The 24423-nt window shown below is 44.6% G+C and overlaps 1 protein-coding gene across 2 annotated transcripts; it reads right to left on the bottom strand.

Moving 5' to 3' along the window:
• Positions 1-52: 52 nt before the first annotated feature.
• LOC138589790 (uncharacterized) lies at positions 53-17148 on the bottom strand. Of its 2 annotated transcripts, none has more exons than XM_069660244.1 (3): positions 16936-17148; positions 3440-5199; positions 53-1704 (listed from the first exon to the last, which is right to left on the bottom strand). In XM_069660244.1, exons 2-3 carry the CDS (start codon positions 5039-5041, stop codon positions 1234-1236), a joined length of 2073 nt encoding a protein of 690 aa, XP_069516345.1. In that variant the 5' UTR covers positions 5042-5199; positions 16936-17148; the 3' UTR covers positions 53-1233. The 2 variants fall into 2 exon arrangements, with proteins under 2 accessions (XP_069516345.1, XP_069516344.1); XM_069660243.1 differs by lacking the exon at positions 16936-17148 and adding an exon at positions 7763-7883.
• Positions 17149-24423: the final 7275 nt, after the last annotated feature.

The raw sequence follows: 24423 nt of genomic DNA, 5'->3' as shown, positions 1-24423 counted from the left end.
TCCTTTATTTCTAGCGAACATCATATAACAGATTCACAATTTTTAAAAATATACATTTTTGTAGCTATAACATTTAAAAAGAAAAATCAACAGGTAAGGTTTTCTTTTTGAAAATAAAAAAAAAGAAACACAAAAACTAAAGTGAGAGAGTGTGCTGAATCAGAGGAGATACCCGTATCTGAGTTTAAAATACTTTCATCGTTTTCCCTGCCTTCAAACAAATACAGTACGTAAAAAATGAGATGGGAACAGAAGTGTACAGTACACAGGGGTCAAGAGCATTCACAAAGCATCATGTTCCAACGTGTTATTAGCACCATTACTCTTCAGCCGTACTGTACTTTTTACTCTTTCCATCATTCAGTTTTTAATGGAAAAAACACCATGAGTGTCGAGGCGATGTGGCACAGACCTGTCTGTGTGCGTGGGATTGTCTTTTACGCAGTTTTTCATTAGTGTTCTCCCTTTCTCAGAGATAATGTTAAGAACATATTGGAGGGTAATGCCTTGACGAACAATTTGTTTGAAATGACTCCCGGTGATGAGAATAAAAAAAGGCGAAGAGTTGCTCGTACATTCACCTTGCCCGCCGAGGCCGACACGTGGCCGTCGGCTGAGAAGCAAGAAAATTAAGAAAAAACAAGAATGCATTTGCAAAACTGACAGAGAGATTGCATTAAATCTGTTTAGCATATTTACTGTATATAACATTTGTAATGTAATATATATAGTCAACTTTTGTTCATATATATCTGCACTTCATCAATAGGGTTTACTTTCATAACACTGATTGAAAATCGATACCCTGCAGATAACACTGTCAGTAAGTAGGTGCGTGGGACAACCATTACAAAAACAGAGTGAACACAGACAAGTGCTTGATTGTCTCACTAAATGTCTTCAGTGTGTCTTTAAGGAGCCGTCAAGAGATCCTTCAGCTGCTGCTCCTTTCAGGGCTATGCTAAGTATAGTTGAGGAAAGGAAAGAAGGGAACGGAAAGGAAAGGAAAGGAGGGAGAGGAGAGGAGAGGAGGGGTAGAATATGGTGGACGAGGTTAATCTTTTGGGCAGCAGTGTGAACACCCGTAAATTGTGTTTTTTATTCCTTCCCTGCAACCCTGCCTTGAGGTCTCTCCATTGTTTGTCTTGGTGGGTGCAACAGAGACAAGGAGGGTGTGTGTGTGCTTATGTGTGTGTGTGTGTAAGTATGCATGTATACATATGCATTTCAGTTTTACTGCCACTTCATCAGCTTTGAGCCATGAGGTAAATCCAGGAGGCTTTCATCAGTTCCAGTTGGGGGGAGGGAGTCCGGGGCAGACCAGCGCCGTTTGCGTTGACGCGGCTGCTCCTGAACGGGAGGCTCTGCGGCCTGAGCGCGAGGAGGAGGGGCTGGCACAGTAGTAGGAGGTGGGTGGTGGGGAAGAGGTGGAGGAGGAGGCGGAGGTGGCATCTCCTCCCTGTGCGAGCTGCTGGACTCTCCCGCGGCCCTGGAGGGGAGTTGCGTGCGATGGGCCCTGGAGCTGGTACGCGTGTGTGTCCGGTGGGTTTGGTTGGGTGTGGGGGTGAGAGCCAGGCAGACATCCCCCTCCATGAGCTGGCGGCAGTGCAGGCCGTACAGCTGTGAGGTTCTCTGGGGACAGCACGAAGACCAGCCTCGGTCCTGCACAAAGAACGGATACTCCACCAAGACCTTCAGTAACTCCTACACAAAACCACAAGATTGTTACACACTCAAACGGGAGGTCTGCAATGTCTGTCACTTATCATCAACACAATCTGATGTTGGTGTGTAATGACGTGTGAGGCATTACACTGATCTGGACTGTTTTAACCTCAGATAGAGAAAAAGAAACTACTGCCCCAACTATGACTGATTTGCACCTCTAACAGTCATCTCGTTTTACAGTTATTCATTAAAGGATTTTTTGTAAGTGGGGTTGTATGAGGTTCTGTATACAGTCGATGGCAGATACAGTAGATTAATGTAAGTGTACACTACTTTTTGCACCGCTTCACCTTTCGTGTAAGACAACCCTTTCCTTTGGCACTACGTTTCTTAACCGTACAACTCAGCTTTTCGGATCAGCTGTTCCCAACAGAGACAGCACATAGTGTCCTAATCACCATAAAGATTTACCCGGTTCCTTTTTCTAATAGTGCAGAAAAACACAAACATGCAGGCACTGTGGAATATTAAAAAAGTGAAGTTTGAGAACACGGAAGTTACACGGTTGAGAAAAAACAACAACACAGAAAAGGGCGGTTTAAGTGCAAGATGAAGTGGTGAAAGTATTTATAAAAATCTGAACTGTCCCTTTAAATAATTTCAGATTATGCTGCCATGTATGTATTAGGGTTGTCACGCTGCATGATAATAATATGTATGTATTAGGGCTGTCACTTTTCCCAAAACTTCGAAAAGTTCGAACTAATTCAAAGTGATATGGATGTTGAGGTAGAGGTGCCTTGGTGTTGAGATGATGAGTTCTGTAGCACGGTCTTATACGAGAAGCGTCGCTCTGTTTTGGGAAGAGCTAACTGCGTGAGAGTGGGGTGGTAGAGCGAGTGAGTGAGAACGGAAGTGTGTGCGCACGACTTACGTGAAGTGTCGAGGACCGGAGCAGTAATGTACAGTTTAGGCTGTGTTTGTGAAAAACAAAGTCTACAACTTCTCAAGACTAAAGCCGCGCTCCCGTGTCTTGCTTGCTGCTGGTGTATTAAAGTGACGGGAGTTAGCAACAGCTAGCTACAGCTTCGGCCCTGAAGCAGAACAACAATAAAGCCCTTTTTACACTGTGGTTCTGCCTCAGCGCCGTAAGGAAGCTCCGCCATCATGCAGCCTTTGCTATTTTACATTGGACCAAGCAATGCCAGCGTTAAGCCGCCCCAGCGTGTGTTTCTACGTAGTGTTCAGGTGTTGCGGAAGCAAAACGTGCGCGAGGTGTAAACCAGCAGCGTGTGCTTCAAATACACACACACAGCGCTGTTCTGCCCTGCCGGTTCTGCTGTTTACTCAGACGCCGTTTCACCTCTGTTACTACCTCCGCCGGCTCTGAGACGGAAGGACTTCACCCCACCATTCCGCCTCCGTGCGTTTTACATAGAAGACGGCGTAATAATCCCGCCTTGAACTGGAAGTGTAAAAGGAGGCTTAACAACAGCTGTGCTTTAACAACAGCTTGGTTTGTTAGCTCCCTCCATTAGTTTGTAGCAGGCAGCGTATTATCGCCATCTGTTGAAATACAAGACACATTACTTTAAACGTGATGCATTCTGGGACTCTGGAAAGCAGATTACTTATTTACGATCACATCATTACAGTTTGAACTATTAATATTTCACCAGGTTCGAACGATATCGAATTTCGACTGAAGAGTGACAGCCCTTGTATGTCTCTATGCAGGGTATAAAAGTGTGAATCTAAAGAGAAAGCTGACCTGAGTGTTGAGGTCTGTGAGGTGGACATGCAGGTGGCTGAAGCCCTGAGCACTGCTAGGGGAAATCAGCAGCACGGTGCAGGTGCTGAGGTGGAACTCCGGGGAGGTGTCGGCACTCCTCAGGAAGTCCTCGGTCCGCAGCTCCTCCACCCGCTTCAACCTGCCGCTGGCCAACTCAATCAGAGAACCCTTGGTGAAGTGAGGTAGGAGCGAAGGGGGAGATGGGTGAAGGTCCGGGGGTGAGGTGTGAACATTGGAAGGAGATGACTCTCTCCCTCGATCTCTGTCTCTGTCCCGCCGTCTCTCTCGCTCACTGTCTCTGTCTTGGTCATGTTGAAGGTGCTTGTCTTTGTCTTTCCCTCGCTCCCTGTCCCTTTGTGCAACTTTTTCTCTGTCTCTGTCCTGGTCTCTGTCTCGGTTTCTCTCCCGGTCTCTTTGCGACCTGTCATGGCTGTTGGGCAGACTTAGAGGGGAGTGTGGTGAGTTTCTGTGATTGTGCTGCCTGGGGGCTGGCTCCCTGTGCAGGTTGTACAGAGGTGTTCCTGAGGGGCTGTAGAGAGGAAAGTTCTGGGCCTGAGGGCTGGGGTGGCACACTGATCCCAAGGAGTAGTAGATCTGGGCTTCAGCTGGTGTAGCTCCCAAAGGATCCAATAATCCCCCTCGACTGGCCCTGGGGACTGGCCCAAGGGTAAGGGGACTAGTGGAGAGTAAATTGGAGCTGGTCTTACCTATCCCATGTCTGTCCTGCAGTGAGGAATGTAGCTCAGGGCCCTCCTGAGCTTGAGAGTCTGATAAAAACGGCCCTCCAGAATGGAGACGGGATGTTAGATCATCCTGCTGTCTCCGTCCACCGTTGGTATGAGAGCTGTGTGGACTGATGTCCAGCCTAGATCTACTGCTATCGTTTCCGTACTCTGCCGTGAGCAGAGGCCTGGAGGTTGAAGCAGTCCTGCTGCCGGGCCCGTCCAGGCCGTTGAGCCTCTTGCCCAGGTATCTGTGTCTGGCTTCAACCAGGCTCGGATCTTGAGTGTAGAGAGAGTGGGGGCTAAACAAGTACGACGGGGAGAAGAGAGAGGAGCTGTTGTCCCGCCGGCCGCTGTTAAGGTAGGACCACATCTCTCGGGAATCAGCTGGGAAAGGAGTCTTAAAGGAGGAGGCAGAAGAGGAAGATGGGGAAGGTGGCAAGGAGAGGGGCCCGTCCCCTCTGAGCCACCTGGAGTGGTGGGGCAAGGATAAGGAGAGAGGATCATCTCTCCAGGCAGGAGACCCTGAGCCCCTCCTCTCGCCGACTTGCCCTGGGAAAAGAGGGAGAGAGACAGAGGGAGAGTAGCTCAGGTGCCACGGTAGGGGCAGAGGGAGACCCGGTGCTGGAGCAGGAAGGGGTGGAGGAGTATGTAGGAGATGGGCGTTAGGGTTTATCAGAGCTCGCTCCCTGTCACTGACCTCCCTGCCTCCCTCCCCTCCCCCTCCGCTGGACCGACTCCTGAGCGGCACAGGGGGTTTAAACTCGTCCAGGGGGACGTGGTGTTCAGTCGATCCTTGCCGAGACTCCCTCTTCTTGGGAGGGAGGCACTCTTGGCCGCGGTCGGGGCTGGGATTCATGGGTGGGCACCAGCGGCAGTTGGGGCCCCCTGTGCGTGGGTGTTGGCTAGGTCACATGGGCCTCACGGGAGAACGAGGGGCGCAGACAGAGGGGAAGGCTGCTACACAGCATCACTGTCAGATCACTGTTGGTTCTTTAGCACTGAAGCACCACTCACCTGCAGAGAGGGCGAACAAGGACAGAGAGAGAGATAAGGAAGGTAAAAAGGAGGGAAACAGCGGAGACAGAAGCATGACAGATTAAGTGTGAACACAGAAAAAAGGACAGACTGTCAGGTCCTGGCATCAGTTGCTGTTAAGCCTTAGCTGTCAGTCTGGTCTGACATGCAAACAAACATCAGCTGCATGAGACAGATGGAGAGTGACTCCCTCATATAAACTACTTTAAAAGGTTAGAAACTCTTAGCTCTCTGATTGCTGTCGCTAATTAGTCATTACCTGTGTGCGCTGCGGTGGGACTGAAACTACCCAACTTACTCGTTTCATTCAAACACATTACTCCCACATGTGGGCTAAAAATATATTTGCAGCCAATGAAGTTCAGAGGCAGTGCATTATGTGTGTATGTAAAATCACACGCACAAATAGGGCACTCACAGCAGGAGAGTTTCATCTCTGACTCTCAAGGGATGATTGGAATATGTAGATATGTTTTTGTACCACTTTCATGAGCCACCCCCGTGACACCCCCGGGTGTTCTCTGTCTTCTACATAAGCTTACTACTAGCACCCCCCTACCCTCTCTCTTTCAGACACACACACACGGACAGCAGCAGACACAGAAATACTCCCTCAGGCGGCTGTACTTACTCCCCCAGTGAAAGGCAAAGCTGGTCACCACCCACCCAGAAGCTGACAGAAACACTGTTGATATTACCACCAGTTGTTGTGGATACAGGATATGTGTCTTTGCATATTAATTACGTGTCGCAGCAGGGGTGTGTGGAAACGTGTTTGTGTTCATGCATGTTTGCCATGTTTGTGTGACTTTTTTTCCGGGAGAAATATGTGAATGTGTTTATTTGTTTAGCTCTTTGTGTGCGTGTGTGTTTGTGTTCGAATCCTCGAATGTGTCAGAGATTTTGCTGCCTTGTTTCATTCAGTGAGAAGTGCGGGGGAGCTCCACTAATTCTCCTCCAAATGTTTTTTTTTTTTTTTTTTTTAAAAGGAGCTCTTTTGAAGTGATGGTGGCTGCCGCCAGCCCAGCTGTTCCCTCCACCAACAACACCGCCAACACCACCATCGCTGCTCCCGCCGCCGCCACAACACCACAGCACCGTGCTGCCAATCAGCCCCGCACTCACCCGCACGTCTGTCTCAACAGCCTTCCAACTCCCTGCCGTCTCACCATCCACCCCACTGTCACCATGGCAACTGTGTCCACACACACATACAGTCGGCTATAGAGGTTAGACGGGGATACTCCATGGAGAGGCGGGTAAACTGTTGCTCATCAAGCGACTTGGTCCAAAAACAGAATAAGTGTTAGAGTGGAGCAAGCTGTTTGTACATCTGAGTGGAAAACTGAAAACGGGGCGGTGAGAGGAGGGGGATTCAGGCTCCCAGACGCTGTCAGGACGGGTGCTCAGAGTACAACAAGGTTTCTATGAACAGCTATGAACATGCTTTTTGGATATTAAACCTTACACCCTTATAAGTCCAATTAAAAAGGCCTATAAAATCACAAGATAAGATACAGGGCCTTCTGTGAGCTGCAGCTTACGCTAATTAAAAAGCAGCAACTACAGGAATCAATCCAAAAACATTTTAATTGTATTTCTCCCTAATAATCATATTTTATTAAATCAATTGTTAATTAGCTGAACACTATACATTAGATGTAAGAAAAATGTAATCAAAAGTGAAACTTGGCGTCACTTTTAACTGTTTTAAAAAGATACAAATTGATTTGTCCGTCGTGAATGATTAATTCTGTCAATTATATTTATATAAAACACACGTAATTAAAATACTAACATTAAAAAAATATTTATTTAAAATAAAATTAAGTAGCACGCATGTAGCATTCGAAAGGTTCGATTTTTCACTACACAACGACTTTATCTAAAATGATCAAGATTTCCTATATGTAAAAAAACCACTCTGTTATCTGTTTGTCCTCAGATGACTCTGACACCCCTGTAATTCCGACAGCCCTCATGAAAAAGGTTGTCAAAATAGACCTAATATAAACTTGCCAAAAAAGTACAAGAAAACAAAGAACACAATTGTGCATGTGGAGGAGTTTGCAGAGAAATGTCTTCTAACAGAATACTCCTACACTGTGCAGACAGGCTCACAGAGCTGGAGTTGAGCTGGAGATACTCTGGTCTTAGCGTCAAAAAAAATTACACTTCCAGAGCAAAATGTAGTGCACTTTATCTGAAAAGTTCTTTATTTGTGTTTCTTTTCTCTGCTGATAAAAATTAAATAAACGATTTTGTATATTAAAATGTTTGCGCTCGAAACTGTCAAATCTGACATCTCTTTGCAGCCCTCCAACTCATCCCGCCTTTTCTCGGCATGCATATCTCAGGAGAGCTGTCAAACTTAACTCTTAACTCTCATGACTGCAAACCTAAAAAAAACAGAACTACAAAATAAAAGTCTGCAGTTTTGCTTCTTTTGCTACTAAACAAACAGCAAACAGTGCGGTGGTGAGAACGCTGAAGCAGGCAGACAGGTTGATGGAGTTTCTATTTGTTGTGATGTGAAACTGACCTTAGTGCGAGCTGAGCAGGCGTCCCAGTGTTGGCAGTCATTCATATTCCAGTTCTCCCAGAGGGTCAACCCACTCCTCAGCTCCTCACTGAGCTACACTTCTCCTCCACAGCACCACCGCCCGATACTACACCCGCAGATACACGCAGCCTCCAGCTACACGTTGCCTCTGATCTGTGTACGCATGAAATAACACCAGCGAGCCCACCAAACTGAGGGAAAGAACTGAGAGCCTGCTATCCGTCTCTGAGTCTGTTGTGTGTGTGAGTGTGTGTGTGTCAAGAGTGTGTGTGCGCGTGCGCTTGTGTGTGCAAAGGGCTGAGGAAATGAGTAATATCTAGCAGTGAGAAACATGTCTGCTATGCAGAGCCACACAGGCAGACCAGTTGCTGCTGCCGCCCACTTGCTTTAATCACTGTGAGTGATACAAACATGCATACACACATATATACATGCACGCAAACATACACACACACACCAACAGCCGTGGATGCAGCACATACAGATTGTATACTGGACTGTATACGCTGACTATATGCTGCCTTTTGCACTGGCTTTCCAAAGAAGTTCCACAAGATGAATATAGATTTTAACACAAAACCTCATGAATAAAACAATTAATTAATAATAAAGTGGTTATTGTACGTTTGTGAGAGGACATGCTGGCACATAAAAGAGAGGGAGGACGGAGGGGAGGCAGAGAGACAGTTGATGAGAGACAGGGAGGGACGTGGTAGGAGGCTCATCCTACACACACTCTCAGACTTCGGCTTGTGCTGCTGCCTCTGACTCAAAACTAAACCTCACATCCATCCAGCACACACACACACACACACACACACACATGCAAAAAGGGCAAGTGTAGTGTGTGTGTGCGTATCTGTAGTTTCATCTGAATTTGTGTCCTTTGTTCTCATCAAAGCCCTTTGTGACGCACCTGTTGTTAAAAAGAGCTTTTATGAATAAATTTGATTTGACTCCATATGCCTCCACACACGCTTACACACACCGAGACACACACTCGCACAGGTTCATACGCTAACAGCAGAGCTGTGAATGATTTGCTTCAGTGATTCAGTGAGTGCTGGTATGGCTGGTACGGCTTGTTAGGACTGAATTTAGCGAGAGCTGTGCCCCTCATTCAGAGCAAGAAATCTAATTTTTGTCGGTGAAAAAAAAAAAAGCTTTTAGAAAATAATAAATAGGCCCAAGGTTGAAATTGCAACAGTATGTAAATCTCCAGTCTGCACCCGGCCGTAAAAAAGCAAGGGTTCAAACAGGCTTATGTTAATTACCAGAGCAGAAATGTGACACAAGGAACAAGCAGAAACTGGAGCACGGGGAGAAATTAAATGTAAAGGATTTAATGACGCGATCGAATTATTACTGCTGGTTAAAAAAAAGCAATCTTTATTTTCTTTCATAACTCTAAGAGCAATTTATCCAGCCTTTCAAGTGTATCCACCATCAGTAAATTAGAGGTTAACCTTGTCTAACTTCTCAACCTCAATGGAACGGAAAGCTAATCAGACTCGGAGGTGTGTGCAGACACATCGGCTCGAAGGCCACATCAACAACATCCTCACAGCCAGGCAACAATTGCCAAGAACGGTCTCCTGTGACATTTAGGAGAAGATTACTTTTATTTGATTTTTTTTTTTTTTCCCAAAGTGAACGCTGTGTGAACACGATGTGCACCGAGGTTGTGTGGGCATGAGTGCTGTCTGCTCGGCTGCATTTGTGTGGGTTCATTATGAGTATCACAATTAGTAGAGAGTCAATTTACATGTTTTTAAATTTGGAAGCATTTTGGATGAAGATTCAGCAACTCTGTGGGTTTTATTTAGTCACAGCAACATTCAGTTGCTAGAATATAGATTAACAGGAAAGTAAGCTTTTAGATCATATGAAATAAAGTGAATTAAATTTGTACAACAAATTTCAACAAGAAGGATTTAAAGAGACAGTAACTGTGGTTGTTTTTAATTCACTATAAAAGCTGGTTTAAAAACAGGAAGTTGTTTCTTTCACTTTAATTTGTTAAGTCCTTTAGTAACTTTTTTTTTGACAGCACAGTTGCTGCCGTATAAAATAAAGTTCCTTTTATTAAAATGTTTCTATGACAACATCACACAAAGCATCCAATTACTCATAAGAGGTCAGAGGTGACTTGGAAATTAATTTTGTTAAATTCAAATGCAAGAAAACTTTCCACATAAATCACACACAACTGAACTCATATAATTAAAACTCAACGCGGCAAGTTAGAAAAAAATGTTTTTTTTGTATATGAAAATATGAAAAGTGAAATTAAAGATGAAAAAAATGCAGTGAAGCAAATAAAATATTAATTTCTTTCTAAATATCATTAAAACTTCGGCCTTCTAATAAACAGTTTCAATAAATTAAAGCAGTTTTAACATCTAACTTCAATATAAATCATAACACATGCAGGCGTAAGAGTCCAGTCATAGCGAGAGAGAAGGAGAAATATAGAGGCCCGAGTTCATCAAAGGGTGTTTACTACAATATGGAAATATAGAAATGACTGTTGAGCTCTACTGCATGTATACTTTGATATTTAGCATATTGAACACACACACATGCACATGCACCCACACAAATATCACCATGAGCAAGCACACTCTGAAGTCACACTGTGCTGTCAATCATTAAAGGCCCCACTGGGACTTTTGGCCCACCCGTCTCCTTCTCCTCCCATGCCTCCCTGTGTCTGTCCGTCCGTCCGCCTGTCCGTGTCTCTGGCTTCGCGCTGTTTAATCAGTCCGACACAAACACACACACACTCGTACAGAGCCCTGACAAGAAAGGTCACAGGAGTCGGACTGCATTCAGCCAATCATAGTGATGGAAGTGTGGAAGGAGCAGAAGGGGTCAAAGAGTTCCACAGGTGAGAGGTTATTGCGTGAACATGTTTCACCATCTTTATCGTCTTTTTTTAATGTAATACGCCACTTTGCTTTGTCCCCTCCTCATGCGTAGCCTCGTATGGGGTGTCTGATCACGTTTCAGGCTGAGTGGGGGATCTATGATGGATGTCTGATGCAGCAGAAATTTGTTGCTGAATGTAACAGATCTGAACAGAGGGGAGGAGTAGAGGAGAAGTGAGGAGGGGGAGGGGTGGTAGAGGACACAGCAGATATAAAGAAAGATAGATACATAGAGAGATAGACAGAGAGAAAGACAGACAAAGTTGGAGTGTTGGAGGAAGAGGGGGGGAGGAGGAGGGAGGAGGCGAGTACTACTATCCCTGTGGTGGATTACTCCACAAGGAGCCGGCTAAGCTGATAAAGGACAGGGTGATACGGGCGATAGCTTAATGGGCAAAAGGCCAGGTCAGCCTGGTCACCGCTCTGACCCATTCTTCAACAGGATGAGCCAGCAGCCCTGCCCGCAGCAGGCTCAACCACAATGAGGATGGGCTTATGGCTCAGGAGTTACTATTAACACCCACGCACACACAACATACTGTACGCACACACACACATACACGTGTTTAAACATAAACATGCAAGCAAAGACTCATTCTAAGATTGAGTTTTTGCGTAACCGTGCTCTCTCATGACGGAGTTGAAACCTGTCAGGAGCGCAAAGTGACTGAAACATGTGCTGCTCTTGATGAGGAGTAAGATAACAGGGTGTGAAGCAGAATAAACAGAATATACTACTTTTAAAAAAAGCAGAGTTAGATAAACATGGGCAGAAAAGAGCAGATAGACTGAGAGTAGAGGAGTGTGAGAGATGCAGACAAGAGGGTGACGCCTGTAATGTATTGCTGGGTTAATCCCTGTGAATCCTAACTTGTAAGGCCTAAGGCAGGCTTAGTATAGTTCTGAGAGGAAATCCCCCTGTGTAGTGGTACAGGCCATTAGCCCCTAGGGTATAAATAGGGCAGCTATGGCTCCTTAAGCTGGCTTTTACGCAATATCAGTTAAAAATATGACTTGACTAATTACATGCAGGTCAGCCAGTCAGCAGAAGCAAAAATTCCTCCACCTCGTTCTCCTCTCCCTCTGACCACGGCAGACTGCTGCAGTGTGTCTCTGCTGCTGTAACACACAGACAAACACTGCACATGTAAGTGCACGCACAGGTCAAGAGGGAACAAGTGGAGCAGTTAGCAGGTAGTCTGCAAAACTTGTGGCTGACATTTCCTAAAGGCGGGTGTTATGTTGTTGTCATTCATTGACATTTAAGTGTGTGCTGATGGGAGTTTCATTTTCACACTTTTCCACTGCCTCAATCTGATAATAAATATGCCTGTTATGAGGCACCTGTACCTGCTATATAGTTTCAACCACTGAAACATGAGTTTAGTTTCAATTTGTAGGCGCCATATGCATCAGAGAGACGTAAAAAGAAACATGAAATAAACAGCGAATATGCCAAATGCAGTGATGTCACATAGTGCACAGTCATGCTTCAGTGTTTCCGTCCTTTCAGCTCTCTTTGTTTGTTCTTGCTAAATTACTTTTCTAACTTTTTACACGCTCAGCCTCGCCGGCTCACAGGTAGCCGTCTGCCTCTTGCTAGTTTTATGACATGATTAGCCCAACTCAGAGCCCTTGATGTGAGTAGTACTCTCACGCTATGAGATCAGTAGCTTACGAGGGGAGGGGCTGAGGGAGAAAGGAGAGTGGAGAGAGAGAGCGAGAGAGAGGGACTCAGCGAGCGAGAATTGTCTGATGGGGTAGAAACAGCTTGAAAGAGAGAGGAAAAGAGTGTGTGTGTGTGTGTGTTTGTGTGTGTGAAAGAATAGGGGATTACTTTCATTCCAAAGATTTGTTGTTTTTGGCACCGTTCCCTCGCTGACTGCCAGTCAAACTGGGTTTCTGTTGGTTCTGTGGTTTAAACAGCAAAATGTCAGCAAGCTGAAAGCATAGTGATGACATCTCCATGGAGAGAGCATGGCCAGGTCTCCCACTGGCAGCTCAAGTGCCATTCATTTTCTGAGAGACTGTCTAGACTGGCTTCATAGATACTGTCTGGAGTACCTTTATCACTGCACTGTATTCACTGTATTCAAGGCAACATTGCTATACACTGCCATTATTGCTTTTGTTCTACAACCCCTCCCACACCAAATCTGCTGCCCAGCCACACACGGTCACAGCCATTAACTCAACACATGGCTTATGCTGCTTGCTCTAAAGGGTGCTGGAAATTATTATGAAATAGGATTGAGTGGGCTTAATGCTTGTTTGCAAAATGAAAATTAGGAAGAGTCCCACTCCCACTTAACAGAGAACCTTTATCACTCTGAAATTAGATAATCTCATGTTGTGATGACAAAAAAAGGCGTCAAATTAAATCTAAAAAAAGCTGTTTTGCTGAGTGATTTCGATGCCGCGCAGGATATAAAAAGAAGTCAACGAATCGGGAAGCATTGCAAGGGAAGGGAAGGTAATACACGTCCAACTGCAGGACAGGCTTTCAGGACACTATTGATGCTTTAGGCTGCAGGATGTCTCGGATGTTACACTTTCTGTACACCGACACCAACACCGATACTTTGCAATATATTGCGTCTGTGCAAGTTGGGTCTGTCTGTACGAGGGAGAAGATTCATTTGCAAGGGCTGCAGCAGGCAAAGAGGCAGGCCTGGCTGAAAAGCTGTGGGTGTAAGCGGTGGGTGGCTGGGTTGAAAGGTCGTCGACCCCTATTGTAGATGAAGTGTGGAGGAGGAGGAGAACATACTGCTTGATCATACACAAGGGTTAGTGAGTCAGGGCCGAAGAAAGCGATCTGTGCGAACACAAATAACGAAGGAATGACTCGGAGAACTGACTGATTGTATACTTGATTTTGTATGCAGAAAAAAACGCACATTCACACACATGTCTCTTTACACGCGGGTGAATCTGAATGCAAACGCATCCCATGGAATATCACTTCCTGCGCCTTCCTCTCACGGTACACCCCGACCCGACAGGTGTGTCTGTCACCTTAAAGTAGTCTGGCACGGTGTCAAATGTATTCAGACACCTGCCTATGTTTGGGATTATTCATCACACTCCTGGCTCCCCACGGCAGAGCTCCCAAGCCAATTCTCAAACTCTTCCAACTGTGAGGGAGCTGATCTGGGAACAGTAGCCAAGGAGGTCCCATTGGTTGATTTAAAAATGGCATAACATAGAAGTAAATCAGAAGACACCTTAAAGGAAATGCGCGCATTGCGTTGCTGTTTCCTGAATACCTTGCAGGGAGGAAATAATTGCTCGATCTGTCAGTTCACTTTAGAAAACTATAGGCTGCACTTGTTATTGACAACTCCAGCTTACGTTAGGCCCGCGCTGTTATTATAAGTGTTGTGCAATAAGAAGAAGGATGGGGTTTGCCCTCCTCTCTTTTTGTCTCGACTTTCTCTCTTGTGCGAGGCTGAAAAAAACATGCAAAGACATGTAAGACTGTGTTCACCCTTAGGTGTGACTGTGAGCAACAATGAGAGTGACTTACTATCATGAAACCCGCGATGAACCGGTGGTTGCTTCACCGTTTCGTCCACTAGCGGTTTGTCAGAGTGAACATAGAACACACAGCCTCGAACACACGCAAATGTTCATGTACAGTTATGCAAATGCGTCGCATCTGCATGAATGTATGCTTAACTCTCCAAGTTTTCCCTCTCTCTCTCTCTTTCACTTTCAGTCCCACCACCCCACCTACTCTCAGTCTTCCTCTCTGTCTTTCCCTCTCACTCATCTGGCCGCCTGTTTGAGAGCACACACTCAACGTGGGTGAGAGTGCTAGAGTAGAGTATATGACTGTCAACACAAGGTGCAGGGTGTGTGTGTGTGTGTGTGTGTGTGTGTGTGCCTGTCTGTGTGGTGCTGTAGGTGGAGAGGCACAGCAGGGCGTGAAGGAGCGCTGTGATAATGACAGGCCATGAATTATATAACATGCAGATTGCATAAGGAGAAGATTATTTTAGGTCCAGATATTGAGGATGTATAAGTAATTTTTTTGCGTGGGTGAACAGCACTAAGCGCACCTCTAAGTGCACGGATGTGCGTTTGTGTAAAAATGTTCTGAAATGTGCTCATTTCGTGGTTTCTTTCGAGGAGTGTGTGGGTGTAAGTAAACTAAAGTGTATTATGTGTTTGTAAGTGGGGGCATGAATGTTTTCAGATTTCTTTCATAGCTATCTGCATATCAAAACAAGTATGTGGGAATGTTGGCACATTCGTGTACAGTGTGCATAAGGGTGTCTTTATTGCAAGCTCCCACTCATTATCACTTCTAGACTTCAGAGAGATCCACTTGAAAAGGGCTGATTCCTCATGTCGGGTGCAAACCTCGTAACTTCTCGTTTTTGATGATTTTCCGTGTTCCCCGAAGAACACACACTCCTCTACGGGGCGGAACAAGTTTCATGACTCTCTGTCAGCCGCCTGCTCGCAAGGGTAAACCTATAGGATGTGTTGTGTGGAGTCACAGAAGTGAGGCAGAGCAGATAGAGTCTCCGTGTGCCACTGCCTCCTCTGTGCGCCTCGCTCCATGCATGAGTGTGCCCCTGTAAAAATAGACCTCTTAAAGGGCCAGCAGCCACTCAACCTTCTCCCACAAGAGGCCTGTTCGGCTCTTCAGGGTGACAGTACTCTAAGAAACATGGGACGGGAGAACATGCTGTATTTCTCATTCAGCCCACAGAGACGAGTTGTATTTCTGTTTCCCAAAAGAAATAGAAACAAACCTACATTCAGTTTCTCTCTGTCAGCTTTACATCATTCATGAGGGGGACCTCTCTGGTACACAGCCAGAGTCAGAAAATAAGCTCCAGGGTTTAATCTTAGTAAGGTTAAAAAAGACGTATCAAACACGGGAGATCTGGGTTTAGAAGCCACCCGACAACAGCAAACTGACACTGATTTACATGATAGTGACACATACAACACGAGTAAGTACGAGCAAAAATCCCTCCTGGCATGTGAGCCACACTTTGTAAATGTGCTCCACTCAAAACGAGCATTTCTAGAAGCAATCTCTCAGTGACACACGACTTCCTGTAAACGCCGGCAGATCGTCCTCATAATTGATATAAGTGAATTAAGTCAGCGGGGACAAATGTTGTACGTCTCGCTTGAAAGACATCTATAGCTGCGAACTGTTTGAACCTGCGAAGTGTTCCTATAGGCAGCATATGGGGTATCACTGCAGCAGAAGGACAGCGCCTGCTGGAGCAGAAATAGACTTATAGAAATCATAATCGTGCACACTGGCGTAGTATTTCTGCATCCAGAGTGGCGAGAAACGAGGAGGGGATTCGAGTGGAGTCAGTAAAAATAAAGCTGTGTGTTCCCGAGAGAGGGATGCAGAAAGAGAAATTTAAGAGTCCTTTTTTTGAAGGGGAAGTTGTAATTAAAAATTTAAGGTGACGTTTGAAGTTCTTCAAGTGCATGCCGTCTCATTCAGCCTGTGCACTGGTTTAATAAGAAGTTAGACTTCAGACGCTTGATGCACCTGCACATCCTCCCTTTGATGGATCTTTCCCAGACTTGCCCCCAACATCTGCACCTCCGATTTCTACCTCATCCTCCTCCGCTTTCCAAATTTTCCCCGACTCCGCTAACCCCACCCTCACCAATCTCATATCCGTCCCTCCCAGTTAAAGCGGGCTCCTCCAGGGCCCCTGGCTATCTCTGGACCAGGGCTATTTAAGCCCACTGCTCTAATTCTGAAAGTCCTGATCTGCCGTCAGTCTGAGTGATGGACCTCCACCTCTCTCTCTCTCTCTCTCTCTCTCTCTCTCTCTCTGTCTGTCTCCGTCTTCCTCACACACTCCTTGTCTCTTGATCACTCACACTCTTCTTCACACTCTCTCTGTATTTCTCCTCCACGCGCACAAACACCCCCACACACAGGTGCCGGCTTACATGAATGTTTACCACATGCTCGCACACACACTTACACACACATTTCAGACATATTTTCTCCCTATAATTAACCACGCTCTCTCACTTTTAGGATGACATGCACCTACTGTACAGCAACTCCTAAACCTGTTTCCTTCGAGCCATAAAAACGCACAGCACGGTCTGTTTATCCCTTCATTCAAAGTTGCTCTCACACCTGCGCTCCCTCTCTCCCACACACACACGCACACACACACACACAGACACACGCTCAGAGGAGGAAGCGGTGTGGTCACATACCTCGCCGGGTGCCTTTGCGTAGCAGGTAGCAGAGAGTTTACTCATTGGATCAGGCGGCAGCAGGCACGTAGGAATATCCAGTTTTGAGACTGCGAGTCTCTTCCTCCTCTCTACTGCTCAGCCTCCCCTCCCTTCATCCTATTCCTGCCTCTCCTCCTTCTCACTCTCTAAACGCCTCTTTGCTCTCTCTCTCTCTTTCTCCCTGCGAGTGCGCTCTCTTTCTCTCTCCCCAGCTTGCTTGATCTCTCCCACCCCCCTCCCTCTGTGTCGCTCCCCTCCACTGACACACACACACCTTCTATCTTTCTCCCCCTTACAACTTCAATCTCTTACTTTGCTCTCTGACACACACTGACACTTGATAACTTTTTCTTTCCCCTGCCTAATATGCTCTGCCTCTCTCTCGCTCGCCCTCTCCGGGAGTGTATAATTAGACGGAGCTCAGTGGTAATACAGTCAGGCTCATTGTGGGAGCCTTAGCATTGCTGCTCATGTTTGGCTGATAGCCCAGCGGCTTCACTCATTAACCTCCCTCGAGCTGCAGAATGGACCGGCCCACGGCTCGCGCTATTTGCTGCAACACCTCAGCCTCTTAGCCCGGCAGCCAATGGCAGCCCGCGGGGCTGATGGGAAAGGTGTGCTCGCTGGGGCACACAATACTATAGGTGAGAGAGCTAATCATTAGCACTAAGTATTGACATGTTAAGGCAGGTGAAGTGTGTTACCAGCCGGTCAAATCTGACACATTGAGCGTTGCCTCATAGTCATAAGTTCTCGTTTAGCTTAATCACTTGGTCATGATGTGCGTGCAGTGGCATCATGTGCTTTTCTTTCAAGCATGAAACCACAGAGGACCGCTCACACATCTTATTGTGAAAGCACAGTGAGGTATGGGAATGTCCTGTGTAACGTAGCAATAAGTCATATGCTCTTTTTCGCTGTGCTGCGTGGCCCAGTTCCCATCACACATGACCTGGTGTAAACTCTCAAGAGAGGCCACCTTTATCTCGCTGAGACAACTGCCTCTTTTCGAGAAATGAAAGTAGCGGGACAAATAACCGTCATTAAGTAGTTTTATAGATGAGATTACGTTTTTTTTTTTTTTTATCAGAGTTAAATCATACGTCTGAACTAACTTCCACTCCTCTGATTATTGTCTAGATTCTCTTCCCCGCTGACTGATCTTCACTGTGATGTCTTAACCTCCATGTGACTGAGCACTTCCACTATCTTTTTTGGCTTTGTCATCATGGCCAAAACATTTGACTCAGGTCCAGAGCTGCGAGTGTCAGGACAGGTCAAGCCAGATCGCATGAGCCGCTTACATGACAGTGATCTCTTCACAGCACAATGTCAAAGGGAATTGGATTCTATGACCTGCCAAGTGAGATCTTTATTTACCTGTGATCACAGTCCTCAATGCTGGATTAAGAAATTATACATTTTTTATTGTTAAAATTAGCATTTTCCTGACTTGTTAATTAAAATCTGTGATTTATGGGCATGGAAAAAGTATAAGAGCGACTTGAAGCAGCTGCACCAAAACTCCTACATACATATCATGATTTTATTTAATTTCTATTAGAATAATAAATTCAGCTCTGGGTGCGTTGGGTGCGCTCGTTGCTGTTGACCATAAATCAAAATAACTAATTCATATGAGATCAAGTCCTTTTGAAGTGCAGAAACTGAAGCCTTCAAACACTGATTCCTCATGACAGCTTTATGCCACTCACCAGCCTATGAGACATTACGATACCTCACAAGCAGAGAGGGGAAGAAAGAAATAAAGAGCATCTCTCATAAAAATGTTCCCACTAAGATCTACAGAACTTTGAGAACAACCGTTAGAGTGTTAATACTTAATGGGCTGAAGGTTTCAGCTCAAAGTGGGCCTCTGAAGAAAATTCTACAAAGGGCTGAAAATAAAAAGTTACAGCTTTAAAGATATAATCTCAAAGATTTTCATTTAAATAAATGTCTGTTTAGTCACGATATATCGCTGAATGAGGTAACACAATGGTGATTGAGCCTATGGCCTGCTGATGAAAGCCTTTGCATTTGCAGAATTATGGACTGGCTGTAGGTGGCGACATTCACGGAAAAAATCACAAGCGGCGCCCAGTTATGACCCTTTCCCACCGAAATTTAGCGCGTTGACGCAGGTTTTTCAGACACGGGAAGACCCGCTTATAAATGCCGATTGTCTCTTTTCCCGTTGCCAGTGAAGTATACTTCTGTCGGTCTCTTTTCTGATGCGTCACCGTCTGACGTCGCAATCCCACCGGAGGCAGGCTTAGTAAACAGTGAAGATGTTACGGTGGTTAGGTCTTTATTGTATCTATTACTCATTCAGTCTGTTTATTAAACTCAGCACTGACAAATTTGGAATGAATGCTTGGAGTCACAGAAGTTACCGACGGAGCATAGCATCGCGCCGGAAAGGGGGCGGAGATTAGCGTGTCAACACAGGTTTTGTGTTCCCATCAATGCCGATCAGAGCCGAAGCGATAATTACCTGGGTCTACTGCAGAGTCATTTGACCCGGGTCTGCTCCCGCAATTACAGTTTATCGCCATAGGTGCCGCCAAAGAGACGAAACTGAGATCTTTGAGATTACCACTTTAAGTTTAAATCATATTTTGTATTCTGTAACAGATTTTTTTGCTTTTACTGGCATCATCAGGCTAAGCTGGGTAGCCATGATTAAAGCTGCATCAGTGCGTCATAACCTGCACACATCATGTTCTCGTTTTATCAGTCCGGTTATAGTCAGAGCTATTGTAAGCTGTAACATCCCACCTTTAGATTTTGAGTCATCAAACACAAAAGTTAAATGTCAATACACACTTTATAACATGTTTTAGAGATGTGAGGATATACGTGTGTGTGTAAAGAGACTCATTAGTGTTTTGCCAGCTTCACATTTTAACTAATATTTTTTTCTGTTATTTCAGCAAAGGTCATCAGTGACTTCATGTCGAGATAGCATTATCTGTTGAAAGTTTCTGTTTGACTGGAGCCCAGGAGTGGGAGGGAGATTGTGATCAAACAACCAGAGAGAGTGGGAGGGTGTGACTACAGCACTTATCGAGAGATCACATGGTGTGTGAGTGTGTGTGTTTGTGTGCTCACATGCATGCATGTTTCTTTTGCTCTTGTGATCATTAGGCACTGCAGAGGCCAAACGTCTTAGTATCATTTCCTCTCTCCTTCTCTCTCTCCCATTCTCACTTCTGCATTCACACTACAACATCCGATAAACAGTTGGCGTAAATAGAAATGGGAAAAAACATCAGCTCGGCCGCTGAGCGAAAAATTTGTTTAGTGATCAAAAATGAGAGTCAAGCGAATTCAGATTTGTACTCTTTAAAAACGTGTTCCTTGAGTTCATTGATGATACTGTTGACTCAACCAGGCAGTAATGACAAAGACCTTTACCAACACATGATGATTCAGTCGCTACAGTCAAACTGAGATGATAAAATCAACACAGGACAAAATTTGACCCCATTAGGAAACAAATGTGAGAGCTGTCAACGTAAGAAATGGACGCACAATGGCAGCAGAGTTTTTACATTAAATGCGAAATAAACAAAAACAGAATTAGTATCAGTGATGTACAGTCAACGCAGGTATGCGAGTGTCGCACGTTGTCTAAAAGTGACGAATTAGGGACTTTCATCTGCACCTTGACGAACTTATAAATCTGCACTACCACCAATACCGATGAGATATAAAAACATTACAAAAATACCGTGTTTATTTTGGCGCCCCTGTGGACAAAGCCGTTGCTGATTTAGTCCTGTACATGCTATTGTGGTGTCATCCTGCTTTCTTTAAAAGTCGTATGTATGACTCACTTTTAATCTTTGCCCTGGAAAATGTAACAAAGGCAGCGTGCAGTTAATCACTTCGTCTGACACCTCACCCCACGTCAGCAGTTTCAGGCATTAAATATACGGAAATAATCAATCTTGTCGCTGATGGTCTGGTTTGCTTTTGTAGCTCATATAAATTCATTAGAATGAATTTCAGTTTCATAACCAGCAAAAAACTCCTCACAGGAGCTTTAAATTAAAAATGAAGGGTTTGAGTGCTTGGTCGCACAACTGACACAATTATTGACCAATCAACAGACTACCTTTTGGCGCCCATTTAAGTTCTAAATCAGTGTTTAAGGTGCCAGAACAAAGGGTCAACAACAACAGCATAGAAGTCAGTGGTTCCCTAGGTAACATACACAACTTTTGCCTTCTTATTAGGGATGCACCAATTGAGAAACTCTGGGCCGATACCGATGTTTAAAACAACTATTTTGCAGATGGCTGATTCCAATGTTTTTTTTAATTACTGTAATTTCTGTAATTATTAATGCCCTCGTCTGTATAAGGGGCCAAAATTAACTTTAATTATTAAAAAAATAAATTTATAACCTTCATCACACTCTTTGAGAAAACATGAATTCAATCTTTCAAATTCCCAACACATCTTTTTATTCAAACTTCTTTCACATAATAACTGCCTGAAAAGCCTCTTTAGCCTGTTTAAGAATCACCTTGTCATAGCACAGACAGTTTTCAGTGCTTACATAGCCTATCAAAAATCTTTCTGAGCACATAAATACTTTTGTTACAATTAAATTTACTGCACAATTAAAGCATTTAAATAATAAAAATATCGGCAAATGTCACCTTATTTGCCGATGGGCCAATGTCGGTCAACACAGCCGATGCTTCGGCCCTACTTTTTATGTCTAGCCAGGTGAACTGAACTGAACCGGGCTGTACTGCTTGGTAGGGTCGCGGCTGTCAGTGTTGGGGAAGCTACTTTAAAAGCATAGCTATGCAAGCTTCCAATTACTTCACACTGGAAGAGGCTGTCCAACATCAAAGCTACCTGAGGAAGAAATCTAGTTTGATTAACTGAAGCTACTTGAAACTTAGTTTGAAAAAGTAGTTCCATCTACTTGAAAGATGATGAAATTATAACACACATGCCTGTGGAAAAAATGCCACTAACTTGAGATTATTGTTGAAAGTGCCCACTTCCTTATTCACATTTGCTCTGCACTGTTTGCACAAATTTTTGTATTTTTTAATAGCCTTTATGTTTTATTTTGTCTCTTGATTTTACAATGTCTTACAGGCTTCATATGTAAGCAACTGGATGCCTGAATTTCCCTCGGGATCAATAAAATATCAGTCCTGGTCCTACATAAACTAAAATAATAAATGCTTTCATTATCCATGAGAAACTGCAGGACTGTCAGCTTTTGGTTTGTATGTATGACCACCAGTCAGACATCTGCCTTTAACTGTTGCACCAAGCGGGATTATTCAGAAGCCAGACAACTCTTCTAAAACTTCTAAAACTCCTCTGGAAATGTCTTAATAAATAGCATTATTCAATACTTATGACTTATGTAATGTCTGGTCATGCTTTTATCAATATATAAAATAATTTCTCTCCTATAATGGCCTAAAATTGTTTGTAGTTTCAAGAAGTTAGCTGCACAAATACTTAAATGATTACGCAAATATAAACTACCATCAAATCTATCATCATTTAGTTCACTACTCTCTAAAAACTGGTGGCTTTTTACACTGAAGCCGTGTCAGGGTCTCTATGGGTCGAAACCTGACCCTGATGACCCTTAAATCAGTCGCCTGGAAGAAACACAGCACCTCACCCTATTACAGTGTCAGATCCTACGGTGGCCCACAGAGCTCACAAGACTAAAAAGCCTGACAGAAGACTTAAATCCATTGAGAAAAAAAGGGTAACTGAGCTTACAGAGGCACTGTGAGTTTGTGGCACCACCTCGAGCCAAAGATGGAGAGTCTTTGACTGACATCAGTGAGGACAAATAGAATCACGACAATGCAGGAAAACAGCCAATCACATTTCGCCAAGACACGAACCCGTGCTTCCTGCCTACACACATACACATTCAGCAGTGACAAAGCCAGTGTGAGACAATTTCATAACTGCGTGTGTGTGTGTGTGTGTGTTATGTGTTTTTATTGTACAATCATGTGTGTGTATGAGTTTGGATGAGCACACGAGTGTGCGTGCGTGTGTGTGAAAGTGACTCACCCCGTGTCAGTTACTCCTCTACTAAAGTGTCCTTTCCTTTTCTACTTCACACCTCTCCAGTTTGCTATTTTTGGGCCATGTTAGCAGAACTACTAGTATCCGGCAGATCATACACGCACACACACACACACAGGCACACACACACACACGCACATTCACTCACTACAACATGCAAAACCCATTGGGAGTGTTTTGGGAGAGCGAGAGGAGACGTGCATCTTTTATGGAGCGCTGGTACAATAGCTGATTCGCTGGAGCAGACAGAAATATCCAGGGTTACTCGCAAAGTGAAAAATATCGTATTGCATAAGATGGTGAAAGGACCTGACCACGTAAATGCAACAGTAGCTCTCTCCCACAAAGGCACGCACACACACTCACACACACACACACACACACACACACACACACACACACACACACAGTGATGTCCTAATAGTGTCCTGCAGGCAGGCGGGCAGAGGCGGGCCGGGGTAGAGAAACTGGAGCTGAGGCAGAGTGCTGACTCAGGGAACAAACCAGTGAGAGAGAGAGTGTGTGTGTGTGTGTGTGTGTTTGTGAGAGAGAGAGGGGACATTGTGCTACACAGAGGCCTCACGACTTGCGTGTGCAAACGAGAATGTCCCGACCCCCATCTCTAAGCACTTTATATTGTTTTACCCGCTACTTTGAGGTTAAGGCCAAAGCGGCCTGCTGCCGTAACAACGGAAAAGGAAAACCAAAGTCTTACTCTTGTCAGAATTCCATTGAGAAAAAGTGGAAGTGAAAAGAGGAAGTCTATCTCAGTGTTTGTCCTTTTGGTTGTATTTTTTCACTCCTTTTTTGTTCTTCTGAATAAAGTCTGTCAGTGCTGTGACACTTCCACTATTCTAACTATACTTAACTCCTGGCATGGAGGATCATTCTGGTTTGGTTCAACCTGGATGTTCCTGCCAAGTGTATCGCAGAGAGAATGAATAGAAGAAAATAGAAAGGAATGAAAATAGAAGGGAAAAAAAACAAACAACAAACAGTTAGGCATGGCAAGAAAAAAGGCAGAGAGATTTTATGGGGGGGGGAGTGGTTAGTGAAATCATTTCCCAAAAATATTCAGTTCAATATTCCTCACAATGAAGAACCTTAAAACTTAAAGCTGTGTAGCATTTTTCACTACTTTTGCTTTCAAAATTAATAAAACATTTTTCACGTTTCTCAAATTGATTAATTAAAGCCCCCCTCCATTGAAAATCAAGTGTTTAACCTTGTAAACATCTCCATGTGGTGTTCTTCATGTGCTAGACATATCAGAGACAACATAAGCAGTCACATCTCCATGGCTGGGCCTGTCTGCTTTTAACCTGCAGTGTACCAAGGACAGGCTGAACCACACGTTTTCAGATTGGCAGGTTT

Source organism: Semicossyphus pulcher, unplaced genomic scaffold (genome assembly GCF_022749685.1).
Source record: "Semicossyphus pulcher isolate SPU_LCO1_2020_fin unplaced genomic scaffold, fSemPul1.0.p SCAF_13, whole genome shotgun sequence".
NCBI classification, from domain to species: Eukaryota; Metazoa; Chordata; class Actinopteri; order Labriformes; family Labridae; genus Semicossyphus; species Semicossyphus pulcher.
The sequence above is the reverse complement of the archived record's forward strand: the minus strand, read 5'-3'. Positions and strand labels throughout refer to the sequence as shown.